This window comes from Phodopus roborovskii, unplaced genomic scaffold, assembly GCF_943737965.1.
Source record: "Phodopus roborovskii unplaced genomic scaffold, PHOROB, whole genome shotgun sequence".
NCBI classification, from domain to species: domain Eukaryota; kingdom Metazoa; phylum Chordata; class Mammalia; order Rodentia; family Cricetidae; genus Phodopus; species Phodopus roborovskii.
Window position 1 is genome coordinate 2,715,809 of NW_026125397.1, and position 20,436 is coordinate 2,736,244.

Genomic DNA, 20,436 nt, shown 5'->3' on the forward strand with positions numbered 1-20,436 from the left:
ATTGAAATGCCCTTGTCACAGGAGGCTTTGGGTATTCAATAAATTGTAAAGCATACCTCAAAGCCAGTTTTGTACTAGCAGGGTCTTCAGTAAAACAAGTATCCAGGAATAGGTTGAGAAGAGAAATCTGAAAAGTAATTTCAAAAGAGCAAGAACTCTGCATCGGTCCAGATAGGCAAGCAAATCCAACCAGGTGAGAACCACCCAGTGCTGGGAAAGATTGGGTAGGAAAGAGTGCCTTGAAATGGATGCACGACTTCTTCATAGGGTGATAAAAATGTTCTAAAATCAGACAGGGGATGTCCTAGGTAGATTTTTCTGTCACTGTGATAAAACACTGAACAAATTCCACTTGGAGAGTAAATGGTTTATCTCATCTTAGAGTTCACACTCCATCCATCAATGAAGGAAGTAAGGGCAGGAACTCAAGACAGGAACCGAAGCAGGGACAATGGAGGATGCCTGACTTGATCCCCATGGCTTTCTTAGCCTGCTTTCTTTTATGCCCCAAGACAACCTGCCTGGGGGTGGTACCACCTGCAGTGAACTGGTCCTTCCCACATCAATCATTAATCAACAGAATGCTCCCAGTGGCTTCTTCTGAACAAGTCAATCTGATGGGGATAACTTCTCAGTTGAGATTGCCTTTTTGTGGATGACTCTAGCTTGTGTCAAGTGGACAAAACTAACCAGCACTGTAGCGATGACTGTACAATTCTGTAAATATATTAATGCCTGGTAGTAGAACACTTAAAATGAGCAATTACTTTGTCACCTCACACATTTCTATTGAAGCCATCAGCAGCATTGAGCAAGGGAAGTAGAAAGGAAGAGGGTGTGCTGGGAATTCTGGGAAATCCAGTGAAGGACTAATCTTTTCAAAGTTAAAGAAGGTGAAGGTGAAAGAGTTACTTTAACTTGAGTATTAAAGGAACCATTGATCCAGATGCTGGCCAGCAGATATATTGAGTTATAAACAGCAACGAAGCCCTTGGCTTGTCAGAGTGCCTCAGCTTTCTCTAGTCACTTATAAACAGAATTCTACACACACACACACACACACACACACACACACACACACACACACCTTTCTTAATAAGTAAATTGTCCTTCATTCCTATCCTCAGAGGAATTAAAACAAATAGTTAAACAAACCAAAAATCAATGTCTGCTCTTGTTCCAATTTGAGAACTGAAAGAGCAAATTTCCTCCCCTAACTCTGGAGGGCTAGGTTGATGGAGACAGGTACAGCTAAGATCTTACACGAATCAGAAGCCACTAGAGTTATAATTGGTAGAAAAACTTAAATGATGATTTATTTTTATAATTTATGGATGAATTTGACTATAATGAATAATTAACTGGGGACCACCATCTTGTGTGCACTCATCCATTTATAGGTTTGACATCCAGGAATTCCACAATTGGAAATGGGTTGAAAGAGATCCCCTAGCCTTCAGGCAGAGGAAGATGAAGAGTGATTTTTGTGAGGCATGCCTAGAGCACTTTCCCAACAAAAACCCCCTCCCCAGGTACCAAAATGTAGCAGATGCTCTCCTACCTGCGGGAAGGGCCCTTATTCCTTCTACATTAAACTTCTTTTGCTCTCTTGTCTCATTTATGAGGAGGGGGGAGGCTAAGAAACATTTGCAAAGGGGATAAAACCTAGGGACATAGGTCCACTAAGACTGGGACTTAGTAAGAATGCATAGCCAAGATAGGGAATCATCCAAGGTTTGGATGGATGAAGAAGGGATTGATGGATTGAAGATAGGTAGATGAATGATGGACAGATGGCTAAATACATGCATGCATCCATGGGTGATGGGAAAATAATGGGGAAAATGACATTTATATAATACTATTCAATAATAAAAAATTAAATTACTTTACCTGCAGTCCTATGGATGGAGCTGGAGGATACTAAGTTAAATCTGTCAAGTATAGAAAGACAATTACCACATTCTCTCACTCAAATGTGCAAGCTAAAAATGTTGACTTCATAGAACTAATGCATTGAACAGTGGTAAGTTAGAACATAGAACGAAGGGTGAGATTCATCACATACCACAATACAGTTAAATAGAGGATCCTAAGAATTGTCAGTCCAGAAGGATCATGTTTCACAACAACTTTTATGTTGTATAAATAACTAGATGTGAGGAGTTTGGAATTTCTCAACACAAAGAAATTACAAATATATTTAGGAAATATTTTATATTCTCTTCTATTGTTGGATAAAATGCCCTCACCAAAAGCAACGTTGAAAGGAAAGGGCTTATTTCATAGTACACTATCAGGACACAGTCCATCACTGAAGAAATTCAAGGCAGAAACCGAAAGGCAAGAACCTAAAGGTAAGAACCATGGAGGAATGCTTATTGCTGGTTCATGTTTTGCAATTTCATTATAGAGCCTGGGACCACCTGCTTAAGGAATGGTGTCACCCACAGTGAGCTGATCCTGCTTACAATTAATAATCAAGGCTATCCTTTATTTATATGCCCAAAGACCAATCTGATCTGGGCAATTCCTTATTGTCAAGTTGTCAAAGCTAACTAATTTCATTTACCCTGAAATGGTCCCTACACATTACTGTAGAGCATATCTCTCTGCGTACACCTTACCGTCACACCAACGAGGACCCATTATAATGTCTGAACTGCAGCAGAAGGAGCTGAAGACATCAGAGAGAGATAACAACTACAGCAGAGGACTTTGGAGTCTAGTTGCTGCAAACAGTACAGAACCCACTTTCTAGCCCTGTGAACATGACACCTCTCATTTAGAGGTCTATTTGCCTGGGCTTCTACCCTCCAGCATTATCAATCATCTGGCTTTCCACAACAGAAACATCATTAAGTGTTGTTGGGTAGCTATTTCCTCCAGATTGAAATAGCCCATCCAGAAAGGGAGTGAGGAGCCTCCTCAACTAAAATTCACAAGGAAGTTACAAGACTCATGAGGCCCCTCCCTGAGCTTATGTAAGATATAAATAATTGCTGGGGGAGAGGGAACTCTTGAGAGGCTAAGCATGCAAGTTGAGCAAAGAGCTCTAGGAATACATCTTTGTGAGTCATCACTCCTGCTAGGTGGGCCTTGGGTGATGCAACTGTCTTTGAGTCATTCAAGCTCCTGTAACCCCTCTCTCCTGCTCCATGGAAGAAACCCATTAGTTCACTAAGCTAGACTTGGGTGGAGTCATATCCCCTCAGGGAAAGTCACAGCAACAGGGGTGCCAAATGGCAAGAAAATAAGTAGGTCTGAAGAGATGAAGCAAGCACCTGCATCGGAATTGGATGTGTATAACACAGCCTTTAGAATTACCTAGGCAGGGCAGTGGTGGTGCATGCCTTTAATCCCAGTACTCAGGAGGCAGGGGCAGGTGGATCTCTGTGAGTTCAAGGCCAGCCTGGTCTACAAAGCTACATAGGGAAACCCTGTCTTAAAAGGGGAAAAAAATTATCTGAGAGGAAATTACAAATAACATGTGTTAATGTCTTTCATGTAAAATGCAGACAATTTGCAAAAACAGGCAGAACAGAAGAATCGATGGAAACTAAAGAAGAATCCAAAAGAAATACTAGATATTGATAACAAACACATATAACAACAACAACAAAAATAAATGAAGAATTCTTCTGACTGGTTCACCAGTGGACTAAACTTAGCTAAGAGTCAGTGAACTTAAAAAAAAAAAAAAAAAAAAGAGTCAGTGAACTTACAGATGGTGCCATCAAAAAGTTCCTAAACTGAGACCTGGGTGTGATGGTATATGCGTATAATCCTGGCTTTTAAAACGTGGAGACAAGAAGGTAAAAAGTTTAAGGCCAGCCTCAGCCTCATGAGAACTTGAGGCCAGCCTGGTCTACATAAAATCTATCTCAGAAAAATAAAAATAAATAACCTCAAATTAATTAATTATCCTCCTTCAAATAAGCAAATAATCCCCCAAAAAAATATATATATATAAAAAAAACTCACCCACCTCTGTCAATTAAATTAGGATTTGTGAATTTCACTTGGTATTTTTGTTTGTATGTTTGTGTTTGTTTTTTTCTGAGCATTGCTAGCAATGACCTAGAGACTCAGGCTCTGTGACAAGGGGTGACTGCCCTGTAAAATGACTGCTCTTATGGGAGCTTAGGTCACTGGTCAGCTCTGCTCCTTTCTCTAGTAATATGTCACCACCTTCTCATCTGTGAAGCCCCGCCCATCCTTTCCCCAGGATTCTCATTGACCTATGCCACAAGCTGAGAGGCAGATAGCATTCAGGGGGAGGAGGCTGGCACCAAGAATGGCAGTATGACACCTTGGGCCGTTCTGCAGAGAAGAGTTACAGTGTTGAGCATAGGGCAGTGTGAGTCAGGCTCCTTCAGTGGGCTTGAGAGCTGAAGACAGTGGAGGGATCTGGGGAACGGGGTCTGGCCTGGCCCCGCCAACTGCTAGTGACCAGGGAATGGGTCCCAGCACTGACTTGTGAGCCTGTGATGCACCTCCTCCCAGGGACTCTTCATTGCTGCACCTCCTCCCAGGGATCCGTCATTGCTATCATGCTAGGTGCTTTTGCTTTCAAACTTCAGCATGTCTTTTTTTTTGTCCCTACCTTGTTTCCGTCCCTTGGCTTGTTACCTGTCTTCTCTTAATGTACTGTCTGCTCTCTGCTGAGAGACCTTAAGTAGAGACTCCCAAGTTTTGCGTAAATAGTGTGACAGAACTTTTGTGATATGTTTTTCTGGGTTTTTCCTTATCCTATCACCACAGTCACCTCCAGCTTGACCAGATTGTAGTTGGGGGCATCTTCAATATGTAATTAATATTTAAAACCAGTAAGCAAACTTTGAGTAAAGCAAATCAGCCTCCATGAACGTGGGTAGGCCTCTTCCAATTAGTTTTGAGCCTTAGAGTCAACATTAAGATTTCTGGAGGGAATTCTGCCTCAAGACTTTAGCACAGGGGCCATGCCTGAGTTTGCCATGGATTTCATACTAGCCCACTCCCACAATCACGAATTCTTGATGCCCCCAGCTCTTCTATTTCTCTAGCGAACTCTAACAGAATGTTTCGTCAAGTTTGTTGTCAAGAAAGAATTCATCTTTCTGCAATGTGTGCAAACCCACATTTGTGACCAAAGGGAAATTTTGTTGAGTAAAAAAAATATTCTTTGATGGTATAAAAAGAAATCCCAAGTGCCCTTCAACTTCGTTGCTTTTAATTAATTCTCAGCTATATTTTGGTGTAGCAGGACATTGCCCTCTGGCATGCTGGTGTCAACATTAGTGCTTTTTATTTTAATTTTTAAAAAGCCATTGCAATTCTGACTTTTCTAATGTATTTACTTCCAGCTTCTAGACTTTGGTGGCACTCCTAAAAGCAACTGATGCCCAGAAGAATCAGCAGAGCAGGACCAGCCATAGCCCCAATTCTCAATAACAGGGAAAAAATGTAAGATGCCACTATCTGAGCCTGTCTGGAAGATTCTGGCTCACAAGAGTAGCGCCAGTGTCACGGTCCCTCTCCGGCGGCTACTGCCATGTGTTCTATCCCTGTCTCCATTTGCACCGCTATCTGGCATAGGTGGCTTTTATTCTTCAGTAGGAGATGGTGTTTTACTTCTTTATAGCTTTCTTTACTGGAAATTTCTTGTTGTTGTTTGTCTTATCATTTTAAATCCAGCTGTTGGGGTAATTGGGGAAGTTCCCAATGGCAGCTGGAAGTGTAGCTCAGTTGGTGGAGAGTTTGCCTAGCATGCAGGAAGCCCCAATTTCAGCCCACAGGATCACATCAGACTGAGCTTTGCATGCTGGTAATCTCAACAGTGGGAAGGTCACTATTAGAAATGGTAAAATGAAAGAAAGCTCCCAATTGGGCTAGTACCTGCACAGCAGCTACTGTATTCCACACAAGACATGAACATGTCTGAAACAGACTAACAATTCACCTATTTACAGATAGACTCACACTTTATTTTTTGACAAATGTAAGATAGAAAAATATCATATTGAGAATATAGCAGTTGCTCTTTTTGTAACAGAGTTAGGAAGTGTGCAGTGTGACTCAGATTGCTTTCCAAGGTGGCCTGTCTCCCATCTGGCTTTTCTACAGTCCGCACTGAATTACATTCCAGTCACTACATTTGCTTGCAAGAGCATTACATGGGGGGAAATGGGCTGTTTAAAAGGTTATAGCATTCACTAATAAATATTATAAAGCAAGGAATCCAAACAGCCTTTAATATATATAATTACAAAGAGCAAACTTCAGACTTCATAATGAAAGCTAAGAACATGTCTTCAAAATAGCTTTAACATTTCCTATTAATATATAATAGAATACTCATTAAAAAACGAAGGAAGGAAAATTTGAGTAAACACGGTATTGCAGATGACCCGAGAAGTAAACAATTCAGTGTATTTATAAATGTCATTTCAACAATATACTCTTACCTCACAGGCAATAAAAACTATAGTCTGTCATCAGAAATGTGCCCCTGAATGTGATCTTTGAACTTACTAAGTGATGTCATCATTGCTAGAAGCCATCTTTGGAAGGGGAGGCTGAGGGACTCGGTGCATGCAAATATTTGGTTATGATTATCAAGACGAAAATAAATGTCCAGGAGTCTGAAGCTGAAACCACTTTTGATCTTGTTAAGCACCTGCACGGGCATCTTTCTTCTGTGGCACCCCAGGCAAAGTCCCACTAGAGCACTAATAAATAATAAATTGGTCCCTTTCAGCTTATCTTTGCTTCTCTTCCCCTGCTCTTCAGAATAAAACTGGAGGCCCCTCCTTAGACATTTCTACCATACAAAATAACTGTATGTACATATGTACATACATGCATATCTTTTTCAAGGACTGGGTAACTCCTCATTTTCTATCAAATAATCCTTCTTCATATACTTGGCTCCCCTAACCAACCTCCACACTTCCAAGTAAGCATCCTTCAGGGATCTCCTACCCACTTCATCGGAATGCTCCTCTATTCTTGAGCTCCCAGCTCCCAGGGAGACCCCTTTGGGGCTGCCCCTTGACTCTTGCCCACCTTGCTGTACGGAGCCGCCTGCCCCTTCTGCACCCTCTTGCCAGCTATTTCCACCCTCGGCGGGCAGCTCCTCCATAGCAAAAGGCAGCTGGTCCCCGCTTGGCTGTGATTCCTCTCCCGCTGCCTGAGATTCCAAATTCTCATAGTTGCTTTGCCTTCTGGTCTCCACGAATTTAGCCACGCAGTAAATGATGGAGCCCAGGGTGTTCACCACGACTCCAGCAATAAACAGAGAGGTGGGCTCCACGTCGCTGAAGGCCACCATGCCCACCGTGATAGTGGCTATACTCTTCACCACGCCCACGAAGCTGGTGGTCACCGCGGAGTTGATGTAGGTACAGTGCAGTGTGGTGAAGTTCATGGCACAGCCGATCAGGATACAGGCCACGAAGATGGAAACCATAGCCGGGTCCTTCCAACCTGGGAAAGTCCAGGCGTGGATGGAGTCGGTGCTGGCGAATGAGAAGATGACCAGCAGAGGGGTGGCGGAGACCGCAATGACATACTGTGCGGTGAGAGGCCCGTGTTCCGTGTCTGCGCTCGCCTTCTGGATCAGCACCAGGTAGGCTGCGTGCACCAACACCGCCAGCACGCCCGTTACGTACCCAACGGGGTCGCCTGTCAGGTCACCAGCTCCTGAATGCACCAAGACGGCGCAGCCAGCGCGGGAAAGAAAAAAAGAAGAGACACAGTGTTGGTGCCGGTAGGTATCCACTCTGGAAAGCATGTCGCGTTAGAAAAACCCTCTTAGCATCCCACTTCTGCCCACGAATTTCCCGTGTACCTAACAGAAGCCCTTCATGCCTCCATCACTGTGTCAAAATGAGACAGCCAAGCCCAGTCAATGCACCCTGTCTTCCTTATGTCAGGATGAAGGCCACCAAGAGCTCAGATGTTCTCGGGGTGGGCCCCTTGGCGTCTCTGAACCCGCAAGGAGGTCACCTGAGCGGGTGGTTCCTCCACCCCGCCCAGTGGGCCCCGGAAGGGAGAGGGAACCCCAGTTAGTGGCCTCACCCGGGTGCGGGACGGGACCCCGGAAAGAGGGTTTCCCGCTGCTGGCTTCTGGATCCCTCAGGGTCCTCCCGGCCCCTCCCACACCTGAGCCCCAGGCCGGTCCCTTCTGCCTTGCGCCCACCCGAGTGCCCCGAGAGAGCCTGGGTCACCCAGGCTTCACTCCCATCTCTCTAGCTTTCCGGCCCAGCATGATCCGAGGAAGTTCCCGGGCCCCTTCCTTCCGGCTCAGTCCGGGGCTGGACTCCAGCTCTCGGCTCAGGCGACTCTCCATTCCTCCCCGAGGAAAGGGCTGAACCAGAGAGACCCGGGTGGGGGCGACGCTCTGAGAAGAGGGGCGGAGGAGGAAGCCGGGGCACCGGAGTTTGGGGGGAGGGCTGATGGAGGAGGCTGCAAGGCTGGGGAAGGCTGCGCAGGGTTTCAGGAGCAAAGTCCCTTTTGTGAGCCCAACGACCACTCAAAGCTCTCCGCCTCACTCTGCCTCAGTCTCCCCATCTGGCAGTGAGGGCGTTGCACCGAGTGCTCCCCGCGGTCTCTACCGGGTGGGGTGGGTGGACCGGGGGGTTGGCGCGGGTCCCGCTCACCTGCCAGGGCGGCGCCGCAGGTGGTGATGAGCACGGCCGCCAGCACCCCTGGCGAGGGCGCGCCGTTCTTGAGCACCAGCACGCCGATGAGCATGGTGACTAGGGGCAGGCAGCGCTTGAAGACCACGTACATGGGCAGGCTGAGGCCGCGCAGCGACCAGAGAGTGAGGCTGGACTGCAGCGTGGAGAGCACCGCGACCCCCGCGAAGGAGCGAGCCAGGCTCAGGCCGAAGGGGGGCACGGCGATGAGCCCCAGGCGCCGCAGCAGCTCCAGGCTCAGCGCCGCGGTGGAGCTGGTCAGGCACTGCACCAGGGTCAGGAAGGAGAACTGGTAGCGGCTGATGAGGAACTTAAGCAGGATGTTGAGAGAGCCGGAGAAGACCCCGTGCGCGATAGCCACAGAGATGCCCAGCACGCGGCCCCGGCACAGCTGCCGCATCGCGCCGGCCCCGCCGCACTCGGCGGTGGCGGAGCTCCGGACTGGAGGGAGGGGAGCAGAGGCGCGGGGCGAGGGCGGCGGGGGCGCGGGCTCGGCGGCGGGGCGAAGCGCAGGGCAGGGAGCGCGGGCTTGGCTGCCGAGGGCAGCTCCAGCCCGGCGTCCTCGCAGCTGGGTGGCTCCGCGTGTGACTGCCCCGCAGCTCCGGGGAGGCGGGGGCGGGGGACTCCGAAAAGTGACAAGGGTGGGGAACCGGTCTGAGAGGAGTGGCGGGAATCCTGGCCACCGCGACTTGGACGTAGGTGAGCAGCCGGTCGAGCCGTGTCCCGTGCGGATCCCCGGGTCAGGCAGGACGCTCTGCAGAGTGCGGGCTGGAGACTGGTCCGCTGGGGCGGCTGCCCCGGGTCGGGATGAATCTGCGCCCCCCTGGCATCCAGTGCCCACCTGGGTCAGCTGTCGGGCTGCGGCTCCTCCTTCCCTCCCACAGCGGCGGAACAGTGGGGTGCGGGCTGGGGATCCCCTGCACAGCAGTTAGGAACAACAGTGCTCCAGAAATGAACACCTTTCATTGGTCGCAACAAGTGACGGCGCCCCCAGCCCGGTGGCCGCGAGTTGCAGCGGATTTTCCACCCACGGTCTCTCCTGGCGCTGCACGGGAAACAGGCACGTCGGTGCCGGAGGGCGGCGGGGGACCCTGACGCTCAAGAAAGATCCCAGTGCCTTGAAAGAACCCGCTGCCACGGAATGCTTTGTAGCCCGGAGGCTGGACTGTTCTGGTGCCAGAGGATGAGCTTGGACTCTGCGACCTTCCTAGGAAAGGTCCCTGGATCATACATGGCCCTGTGGGAGCTTTCTCGCGGAGGATGGCGTCTGGGAAGCAGATCGTGGGAGTGGAGGGTCACATTTAATTTAGACAAAGAGAGAAAATAGGCCGAACAGCAGGAACTGGGAGGAGAGGGACAAGCAGATAGTATTAGCAGTGGAGGATCTTGGAAGGGAAGCAGCCCCGGAGGAGGGGGGGATAGCCCTGGATGCGTGATACAGGCGATCAAGTAGGTGGGCACAGCAGCAATGGACCTCAGACACCCCACCCTGTCAGGAGATTCCTGAAACGGTTTTTGGATCCAGAGAACCGGCTGCAGCCTGCTAGACAGTCATGGGCAGCTTTGGGGCGTAGGATGGTGTGGGTGAGAGGTTATGTGTTCCTCCCTGTGATCCCCACCAGTGAGGCTTTGATCTAAATTCACTTGCAGGAGGTTATGCTCTGACCCGCAGCGAACTCAGCAGGAACAGAGCTGCTAGCTGGCTAGCTGGGCTTCTCTAAGCGGCAGCCACAGCAGTTTCTCAGTCTGTTTGAAATGTATACCAAGGCCAAGCTGTGGGTGAGAAGTGGAGAGTTTGAGGTCTGTCTTCCCATCTTTCAGTCACTGGGGTCTCATTTGTTAGCCACTGGGATTTTAAACACCACACCTTGCCTGGACACATAGGATATACATTTCCTCAAAATTTAAAACAATTTTTAACACTTCTATGCTGAACCCGATAGTAGAGTACAGATGTAGAAACTGATTATTAGCTCATGGGGGCATGGGGGGGTGGGGAAGAGAAATCACTGGAGCAGGAACCCCAGGCTCACTGCAGCTCCTCATCGGGCCAGCTTTTGTGTTGTGGTGCTTTGTGTTGAAGTGCGCCAGTCCTCAGGCCAGGCTAGCTAGTGCCCAGCACCTAGTACAGCCACCTGCTTGTCCCTGACAGGTGTGCACTCAGGAAAGCCTGGGCCCCCAGAGCTGACTTTGCAGGAAGAAGTCCCAGAGGCATTGTGCTGAGAACTTCCGGTCCCCCGGGAATGCTTTGGTTTTATTACTGAATGCTGTGGTTACACACTATTAGCTATTTAAGAGACTCCAGTTTTCAAGGGTTTAGGAAATAGCGAAGGCTGGAGCAATAATACAAATTGGTTGTGTGGCTTAAAGGTATAGTCAAAATATGCAGAGAACAGAGATCAAGAATGAACGTGACCCCCCCCTTTTTTTTTTAAGATTTTCAATAGTAGATTTTTTTTCCCTCCCAACCACTCCAATTACAGGGCCACTGCTGCAAGACATCCTATTGTAAGCGAATATTATAAAGAAGTGGTTGTACAGACCTAGTTTTGGAATGATTCATTTCTGCCAGCAATTATAATTGCCTCCATTTGTGATACTAACATTAGGTGGAGGACTATGGGCTGACTCAGCTACCTTACCCTTCTCATTTAGGCAAGACTACTTAGCTTAATATCTCTGACCTACAAGGCATGAAGCAGCAGTTTTCTCTGCTGTATTGTATAGAGCTTTCTAGTAGGACCTAACAAATGTACCCCATCTCCAACAAAGTTAGTTAATAAGCAAGTTCCCAAAGAAAACCAAGAAATAAGGATAAAGATCATAGTATAATTTAGTAAGAACCGTTGAACCAGAATTTGGATCTGAGGTCACAAAGCCATTTGACCAATTGGTATCAAGTTCCCAAAGGTCTAGACACAAGCTCTTTATCTTTAGAGCTACTCAATAAATATTGGTGGCATAAAATCAATCTTCTAGTTCATTCATTCAACAAACATAGTGGGCAAATATTCTGTGCTGGGTAGTCTGTTAGCCAGAGGACTCCAGGATGAGCACTCAGCTTGTCCTTGGGGAGCCACATGTGGGGGAGGGGCATCACCAACAAGAAATGCAGCAGGGAAGCCTTGCAACAAGAGACAGGGGCCCTGGAAGGCAATTACATCAGCTTGACAGGGAGCACAGATGGCTTTCTGGAGAAAGAACTATGTTTCTAAATAAATTTACTTTATCATTTTTAATTGTAAATGTGGCAATGCTCATCCATTGTAGTACATATAAAGAAAGCAAGCTATAAATAACAAGAAAATGTCTCCTCAGTGTTTGGGACCCTCCACCCACCTCTGCTCACAGCTGGCTGCCCCGTAGTCTTTTATTCATGTAGTCTTATACAAAGCCTTCTCTAAAAAATAAAATTGGGAGATTGTTCATTTGTACATACACTTTGTCACAATCCGCTTTCTAGGTAGTTCCATTCCCAATGGGGTCCTGTTTCCTTATCCACACCCTTGTCATCTTCACTGGATTGTCGTTGGTCTTGGTGACCAACAGAGCACGGCAGGAATGAGTATGCCACTCTGGAGACTACAGTCTTGGATTTCTCTTTACCCCCTCAGAGGGTGTCCAATGGCTTCTCATAGGGACACCTCACACAGCCTGTGAGGAGGTCACATGGTGACTGGAGAAGAGTTTCAGATCCCCACTGCTGAGTGGTGAGCTGAGCACCTTGCAGGTTGGACTGTTAGCACACTCTCAGATGGCTGTACTATAACATGGCCCTTTTACCCCACCCTTCTCCCCTCCCCCCCCTTCCTTCTCTTCTTCCCTATACTGGGAATTGAATTTAAGAATCTCACACATACCAGGCAAGCGCTTTACCGCTGAGCTATACCCCAGCCCTGTGGCATTTAGGTTTTACCAAACACTGATATGATATGATCCCTTACACTTCTTCCTGGACATCCTAAGAACACTAGAAGTGGAAACGCTGGGCAGAGAGAAAGTTGCCATACTGACCTGTTGCCAGACTGCTTACCGGAACCAGTGCGAAACCACGCTCTTGGTTTATCAGTATGTCAAATGCATGCCAACACATTATGCAGAAAAGGGGAGAGACCTCACTTTCATTAGAGTTTCCTTAGCATCAGTGAAGAACAGTCAAACATTTTGAAGCATACCCAACATTTGCCTTTCTACTTCTGTGAACTCTCCATTGATATCCTCTTCTACTTTTGTGTTTTCTTATGTAGGATTTTTTTTTAAAGGGATTCGATATTTTTATTTATGTGTAATTGTATGTGTTAATGCCATATGTGTCCTGGGTACCTGAGAAGCCAGAAAAAGGGTTTGGATCCTCTGGGACTGGAGTTACAAGCAGTCGTCTCAAAGTGGGTGCTAAGAACCAAACATAGGTTCTCTCTGGAAGAGAACGAAGGGTTGCTAGCTGCTGGACCATCTCCCCAGTCTCTGTCTAGTGATTTTTAATGGTTCTTTATAAATTCTGGATACTAGGGCTAGGGAAGATGGCTCAGTCATCGAGCCATAATCATGTGGTCCCCAGAACCCATGTAAAAACAGTCAGATGTGGTGGTGCACACTTGTAGTCATATCATTGGGGAGGTGGATACTAACCCAGGTGATGGTTTGCGCATACATGTGCACCTGCCCACACATGAACATGCACTCACACACACAATAATAAACTCGGGCTATTAGCTAACAGGGGTTAATACATCCTTTAATGTAATCCCCTTTGATGTTATCTCTCCATTAGCTCTGCTGTGTGTTTGCTATTTTAGAATTTGCTGTCAATCTTTTTCTTTAGTCATTTCATGTAACTTTCAAAGTGATGAGTAAGAACTTGCCAAGCCAAAGACAGAACACCAACGATACACAGACTAGCTGGAGTAAAGATAGAATTAAAAACTTGCCATGATTTCCACGGGCCTCTGTGAACATGCCAATGTTGCTGGAGAAGCCTTGCTACCAGCAGCCACCAGGGTGGAGCTGTCTGGTTAGTGGCACTGAACTATTCTTATAGGCAATCCTGCAGGCAGAGAAAGATTTTACACTGAAATTGAGATACTCTGGTCACATTTTAGTTGAGTCTTTGGCAGTGGCACAGAGGAGGGTGGCTCTGGAAGCACAGAATTAGAAATAGAGTAACTACTTAAACACTGGCAGCAACTTGTTCAGAGAAACTGGGGTGTCGGTACTTGGGTTTAGGAGTAAAGGACAGGACACAGTGTGGGGAGGGCCTAGGAGTTGGCATGTAGGTCTTCAGCTGACCTACACTGATGTTTATCTTGACCCTTCCTTAGCACACTTCGGGGAGCTGCTGCTTTAGTGGGCCAGATGATTTTGGGCGGAAGAAAACAGGTTCACAGGCCTGTGAGAGAACAGGCAGGGGAAGGCAAGAGGCAATTAGTATTCAACTCTATGTACAGTAGTTTAAAAAACACTGAAGGAGATCAGTTAGTAAGAAGTGTGAAAGACAAAAGCAATGTCATCTAGAGTGAAGATGGCTTCCATAAGGTGACCCAAGCTCACACTCAACTTCTTTGCCTTTTAGGCTGGAAAATGCAATTTTGTTAGTCCTCTCAAAATGGTCAGAATCTAGTCACCAGAGTTCACATCCCGATTCTTTCTTAGCAAGCCAGCTCATCTTATGAGAAAGGCTGTCATGTGGCAGGGGCAAAGGTTTGGAGTCTGATATGCCAGATTTCAATTCAGTTTAGTACTTGTTGTTTATTGTGATGTTTGTCACCCCTGGCTTCCTTGTCGGGAAAACAGCACGGCACTGGGCAAGTAAGTAATTAAAATTAAGGAGAAATGCCTTTAATCCCAGCACTCAGGAGGCAGAAGCAGATAGATTTCTGGGTCCAAGACCAGCCTGGTCACACAGTGAACTCCGGGGCAGCCAGAGCTACAGAGTGAGACCCCCCATCTCAAAAAACAAAATAACAACAAAAGGACTGCACACATGGAGCATGCCACCCACTACCGATGGCAGACAAGTCCTGTGGTCCTTCACACTGTCCTGTCACAGCAGGTGCAGGGAGAGTCTGGAAGGCAGACAGGAAGTGTGCTAACAACAGGTGGTCAGGACATCTGTGCTCATTCCTCCCAGGAAGGACTTTTCATCCAAAAACTACTGAGTTCACAAGCTACCAAGGTTTCAAAATGCATGCCCCTTTGCTTTCAGAGCAGACGCCAGCTGGGTCCCTTTTCATCTTCCAATACTCGCTCCAGAACCAACTGGATAACACTCATAGACAGACAGACACCAAGAACCTGAGTTATACATCAGAAAGCCAGAGTCTAAACATCCCTCACATCCCTGGATATGGGGAAAGTGAATCAAGAGAAATGATAGGGTATTTTTCTGTCTTGGGTTTTATTTTTTTTGAAATAGGGTCTCAGTTTGTAGTCCAGGATACCTCAAACTCACTGTGTAGCCCAGGCTATAATCTTGCTGCAGTCTCTTGAGTGCTAGAATTATAGGCATGCACCCCCACACTTGGCAAAAAAAATTTAAAGAGCTTTTGATTTTGTTATCTGATAATTTCATATATGAATAATGTATGTTGTGGAGGTTCTTGTCTCACCAGGTCCGGCGGATTTTCTCAGCCCCAATTAAGCACACAGATGCTATATTAATTATAAAACTGTTGGCCAATGGTTTAGGCTTCTTATTGGCTAGCTATGTCTTAATTATTAGCCCAGTTCTACTAATCTAAGTATTTCCACATGGTCTTGGCTTACCGGATAATGCTCGGACCTGTTACTCTTTTGGCAAGCTACATGGCATCTTTCGGGGGCCTCCCTCTCCTTCCTCTCCCCAGCCTTCTCCTCATCTGCTATTGGCCTGGCTTTCTGCATGGCTATTGACCAATCAGTGTTTTGTTCATCATCCAATAAGAGAAACATATATACAGGACATTCCCCCATCAAATGTGCATTCTGACTATTGTATACCCCTCCAATTTCTCTCCCACCTGCTACCCCTCCCCCTACTAGACTCCTTCCTACATCCATGACTTTTATTTCTGAGACCCAAGGAGTGTGTGTGACCATGAATTTGACCATCTGCCGAAGCCTGTTTGAATTTTCAGTGAGTACTGAAGACAATGACTGTCCTTTTCCTAGAATATATCAGTAGCTGGTAGTTCAGCAGAGAGGGAAAGAAGTTAGCTTGTATTTTTATTTTTTATTATTATTATTGGGTTTTTTTGAGGCAGGGTTTCACTGTGTACCCCTGGCTGTCCTGGAACTAGCTCTGTAGACCAGACTGGCCTCGAACTCACAGAGATCTACCTGCCTCTGTCTCCCAGGTGCTGGAGTTAAAGGTGTGCGCCATCACCACACCTGTTCTTCCTTTTTGTTAGCTTTTAAATCCTAAGGTTTTTGCTTCAAAGGATGCAAGGTATATTACTTTGTTACTACAATCTCTCATATTCAAAGAGGAAAATAATTTCTTTGTATTGTAATTATGATCTGGGCTTGTTACAGGTTCTACTGACATAGAGTGCCCACTGTGGACCCATCTTTATTGAGACACAGCTTGGTGAGAAGCTGTTAATTCTTGTGGAGGGAAAGAACAAGCAACTCTGAAGTCACAACTGTAAGAAAGAGCTAAGTGTCCTACACACTATCATCTGCTTGTTAAGTATTATCTTCTGCAAAAGGAACTAGTAGCATTGCTGATCCAGAATCCAAGACAACAGGTATCCTTACCCTGACATGATTCATTCATTTAACAGACACTCTTTGTGTGTCTTCTACATGCCAGGCCTGGTGATGGACAGTCTGGGTTGCATAACTGACCATGCTTCTTATTTATGACCTTGGAAACCTTAGGAGCAAATCTTTGGTCCAATCAGGAGCAACTTACAGGCTCTGTGGAATGCCTTTCCCAGTCCTGTTCTGGCTCCATTCTGTCTCCTATTCTATTTCTGAATTTATGCTGTTTTCTTTTGTGTCTTAAGTAGTCTTCATCTTGTGATTCCTGGAATAAGACATATATATGTATGGCATATACATTTGGATTCATTTTTGTTCTGATTGTTACAAGTATGTTTCCTTAAAAATTCTCAAAACTTAGATTAGGATATCCAGTTTTCTTAGCACTGTCTAGTAAACATGCTGTCTGTTCTCCAGTATGTATTTTTGTTTTTGTTTTAAATCTAATGGCTGAAATTATAGGTGCTCATGTTTGGGTGTTCTATTTTGTCCTATTGACCTACATGTCAGTTTTTGCACCAGTATTATGCTGTTTTTATTACTACAGCTCTGTAATATAGTTTGGAACCTGGTATGGTAAACCCTCCAGCACTGCTGTATCTTTTGCTCAGGATTGCCTTAGCTGTTCAGGATCTTTCCTTTCTCCTTTATAAACTTCAGCATTGTTTGCTTTGCAGGGTTTTTTTTTTTTTTTTTTCTATTTTTGTAAAGAATGTTAAGGGATTTAGATTAGTATTAAGTTCAATCCGTAAACTACGTTTGGGAGGTTGGTCATCTTCAGAATATTAATTCCAACAATGCAAAAGCATGGGGGGGGGGGGGAATCTTTCCATCTTCTACCTTAAGGGCTGATGAGCTAGCTCACAGGTTTCATGTGCTGGCCACCCAGCCTGACAATCTGACTTCCATCAAGACCTACATGGTGAAAGGTAAGAACCTACTCCAGAGAGTTTCCGGTGACTGCCACACTCAAAAGGCACCCATATACACAGTACATTCACACTCAAAACACATATTTAATAAAAATCAACATTCTCAAAAGCTCAAGAAGCCACATTTCTACAAAGCATATCCGACATAAAGTGCTATGCAAAATGCTTTGTTTTACTAGCTTTTCACTTTAATCTCTTCCAGCCACATTTATAATTTTTTTCATTAAGGGAGGTAGCCATGGGGGCTTAAAGTATAATTTAAAGTCACTTTAAAGAGCAATAACTTACTAGGACCAGGGCATTTGGGGGTTGGCAAAGATAGGGGATGGCAAGGTCTCATTAGGTAGCTCAAACTGGTCTAAAACTTGCAATTCTCCTGCCTCAGCTCCCCAAACCTGGGATTATAGGTGTGTGCTGCCACACCTGGAAAAAGGTTTTGATAGTGAAGAAAAGAGAAGAGAAAGAAATGTCATGGGTACAGTACCTAAAGGATTTAAATACAAATTAAAAGTAAGCTGTTAACTCACAGCATTCTACAGCTTACAGCATCACTGTCCTGAGAGCATTTCACTCAGGGTATATGTCAGACACATGGTGGATGCTCAATAAATAACTACCAAATAATGTAAACCTATATTAAAGATCATATATGAACATCAGCTATATCTATCTACATTAAATACAAAAGTAGATCCATACACACAATAATTTTTTACAAGGTAACTGCATTAGGATGTCACAAAATGAAATACGATCAAGAAACTCAGTTTATTTTGATTTCTGTCAATAGGAGTGGTTATATTTTACATCCAAAATAACAATTTAAAAATGAAATATATTACTGTCTATGTGATCTACTAACTACCCATATTTTAGTCCATTTTACAATACAGAGATAACATTTTAATAGACATTACAAGATATGTCATAACAATAATTATTCTTTAGGATTACAGAAAATATGGCTTATGTACCAGGCTTATAATATGATACAATGTCTTTATCAGCTGCCTTTATCAGCTTCTGATTTTGATGTAAGTTCAAAAGTTCTGAAATCTCAGTACATATAAAGGCTTGATTTCTATCCTTTCAGTAGCTAATGCTTTCTTGTTAAGTAGCTCATTAGTCAATATCCCAGTTTCAGACTAGAGCAGCATTTCTTAACCAGGAACCGTGAGACAGACAGGGTCATAGATCTTTATGGTTTCATCCCAGGAGCAGTCAGCTACCTACAAAACACAAGCAAAATCAGAAAAACATGCAGGCAAACAAATTCAAAGCTGGTGGCAGAGATGCAAGCCCTGATCTCTTAGCATGTAGCCAGTAAGCACAATTTTGGAAGCTATTTCTCTTTTAAAGATACATTTTGGGGACTGTTTCCAACTGATTGAAGCTACCTGTGTATTTCCTTTCTCACTGGAGAGCTCCATAATCCCTTGCCTCCTGAGACAATCTCCTAGCCTGAGAAATGAGACTTATTTGTTCAACAGACAGGTTAACATTTTTTCTGACAGTAAAGACATAGAGAGAGCAATAAGGCATCGTGGGAACAACACCCAGACAGATGTGAATACACGTCAGAAGGTATAAGCTGGTGTGGATGGACAGATGGCTCATTTGAGCTTAGTCTGAAGCACTCTCTAGAGACACGAAGTACATGTGCTGGTGTCAACGTCTTCTCAGAGCCATGGCATTCCACCTGAAGGTCCGGAGCTGAACCCAGCACTTAAAACACTCTGCTAAAAACAGTCCCTCAAAAAAAGGGCAAACTGTCAACCACTGATTGACTAACCTTAAAGGCAGATTTGACACTGTAGGGTACAAATATTTATTTACTCCTAGGTATATGTCTTCAAATGTTGAAACCCTCAAGTGAACACCAACTATATTACAAAGAAAAGGTTCAAAGAAATGAGACAGGTTTTGAATACACGGTATCTGTAAATTATGTTCCAGAATCCAAATCCATTCTTTTCCAATCCAATTTCTTACTTAGTCACCATCTAAAATAATTAACAAATGTCACGGCCACTGAATGAGCAAATGTTTGTTTGTTTGTTTATTTATTTATTTATTTTTGGTTTTTCAAGACAAGGTTTCTCTATGTAACAGCCCAGTCCACGCTGTCCTAGAACTCACTTTGCAACCAGATTGGCCTCAGACTCACTGAGATCTATCTGCCTCTGCCTCCCACTAAAAGTGTGCACCACCAATGCCCTGCTAAGTAAATGTTCTTAAAACTATACTTGAATAGTAGTACAAAAAAAGATGAAAACTTCAATGATAAGAGATTATAGTCATTCAAATTAATGCAAATAAGCATGGCATTCCTGTCAGTTAAACCATTTACTAAGTTCTACAAATTAAAACATGTTTACAATAAAAATAAGGTTAATGATTCCAATAAACAAGCCCCCAAGTCTCCACTGAGGATGGCACTGTAGTGGCCTCTTGGTAAGGAAAAGGGATCATACACATGGTCCCTGTAGGGCCTCTCACGAGTTACCATCAATACCTGGGGGCTGCTGGAAGCACTGCTTCCCTTTAAACCATGGACAACAGTCAACAGAGGGTTTGTTGTTGTACACAGACTCTCTTTTCTGCCTGGTCCCATAGCTCTTTAGCCCCAAATAAATACACAGAGTGTTATATTACTTAGAAACTGTTTGGCCGATGGCTCGGGCTTCTTATTGGCTAGTTCTCTTTAATTATTAATCCATGACTATTAATCTACATATTTCACATGGCCTTAACCTTTACCAAAGAATGTCTGGACCTGTTACTCCTTCTGCAGCTACATGGTGTCCCTCTATCAGCTTTTCTCTGCCTCTTCTCCCCAGAATTCTCCTCATCTGGTAACTCTGCCTATATTTTGTGCCTGGCTACTGGCCAATCAATGTTTTATTCATCAACCAATAAGAGAAAAATATATACAGAAGGACATCCCCCTATCAGGTTATCTTAGTATCTCACAGCATCCATCTGTGGCAACCTAAAGAGCATCTTAACACTGCTCAGAATAAAGGCTGAAAAAAGACAAACGAACAAGAACTTCTAAAATAAAAGGCATATTGAAGGGAGGG

General features: G+C 45.0%; 2 protein-coding genes across 2 annotated transcripts in view; both read right to left on the reverse strand.

The window, feature by feature from the left end:
• Nucleotides 1-6,734: 6,734 nt before the first annotated feature.
• Slc35d3 (solute carrier family 35 member D3) lies at nucleotides 6,735-9,091 on the reverse strand. Its single transcript, XM_051175357.1, has 2 exons — nucleotides 8,643-9,091; nucleotides 6,735-7,683 (listed from the first exon to the last, which is right to left on the reverse strand). The coding sequence occupies exons 1-2, from the start codon at nucleotides 9,079-9,081 to the stop codon at nucleotides 6,854-6,856; spliced, it is 1,269 nt and encodes a 422-aa protein (XP_051031314.1). The 5' UTR covers nucleotides 9,082-9,091; the 3' UTR covers nucleotides 6,735-6,853.
• A 9,011-nt stretch (nucleotides 9,092-18,102) lies between these two features.
• The window catches only part of Pex7 (peroxisomal biogenesis factor 7), a 63,183-nt gene continuing 60,849 nt past the window's right edge, over nucleotides 18,103-20,436 (reverse strand). Inside the window, exon 10 of the mRNA XM_051175358.1 lies at nucleotides 18,103-18,582. Within this exon, the coding sequence (XP_051031315.1) occupies nucleotides 18,514-18,582 (69 nt within the window). The 3' untranslated portion in view covers nucleotides 18,103-18,513. The remainder of the gene's footprint in view (nucleotides 18,583-20,436) is intronic.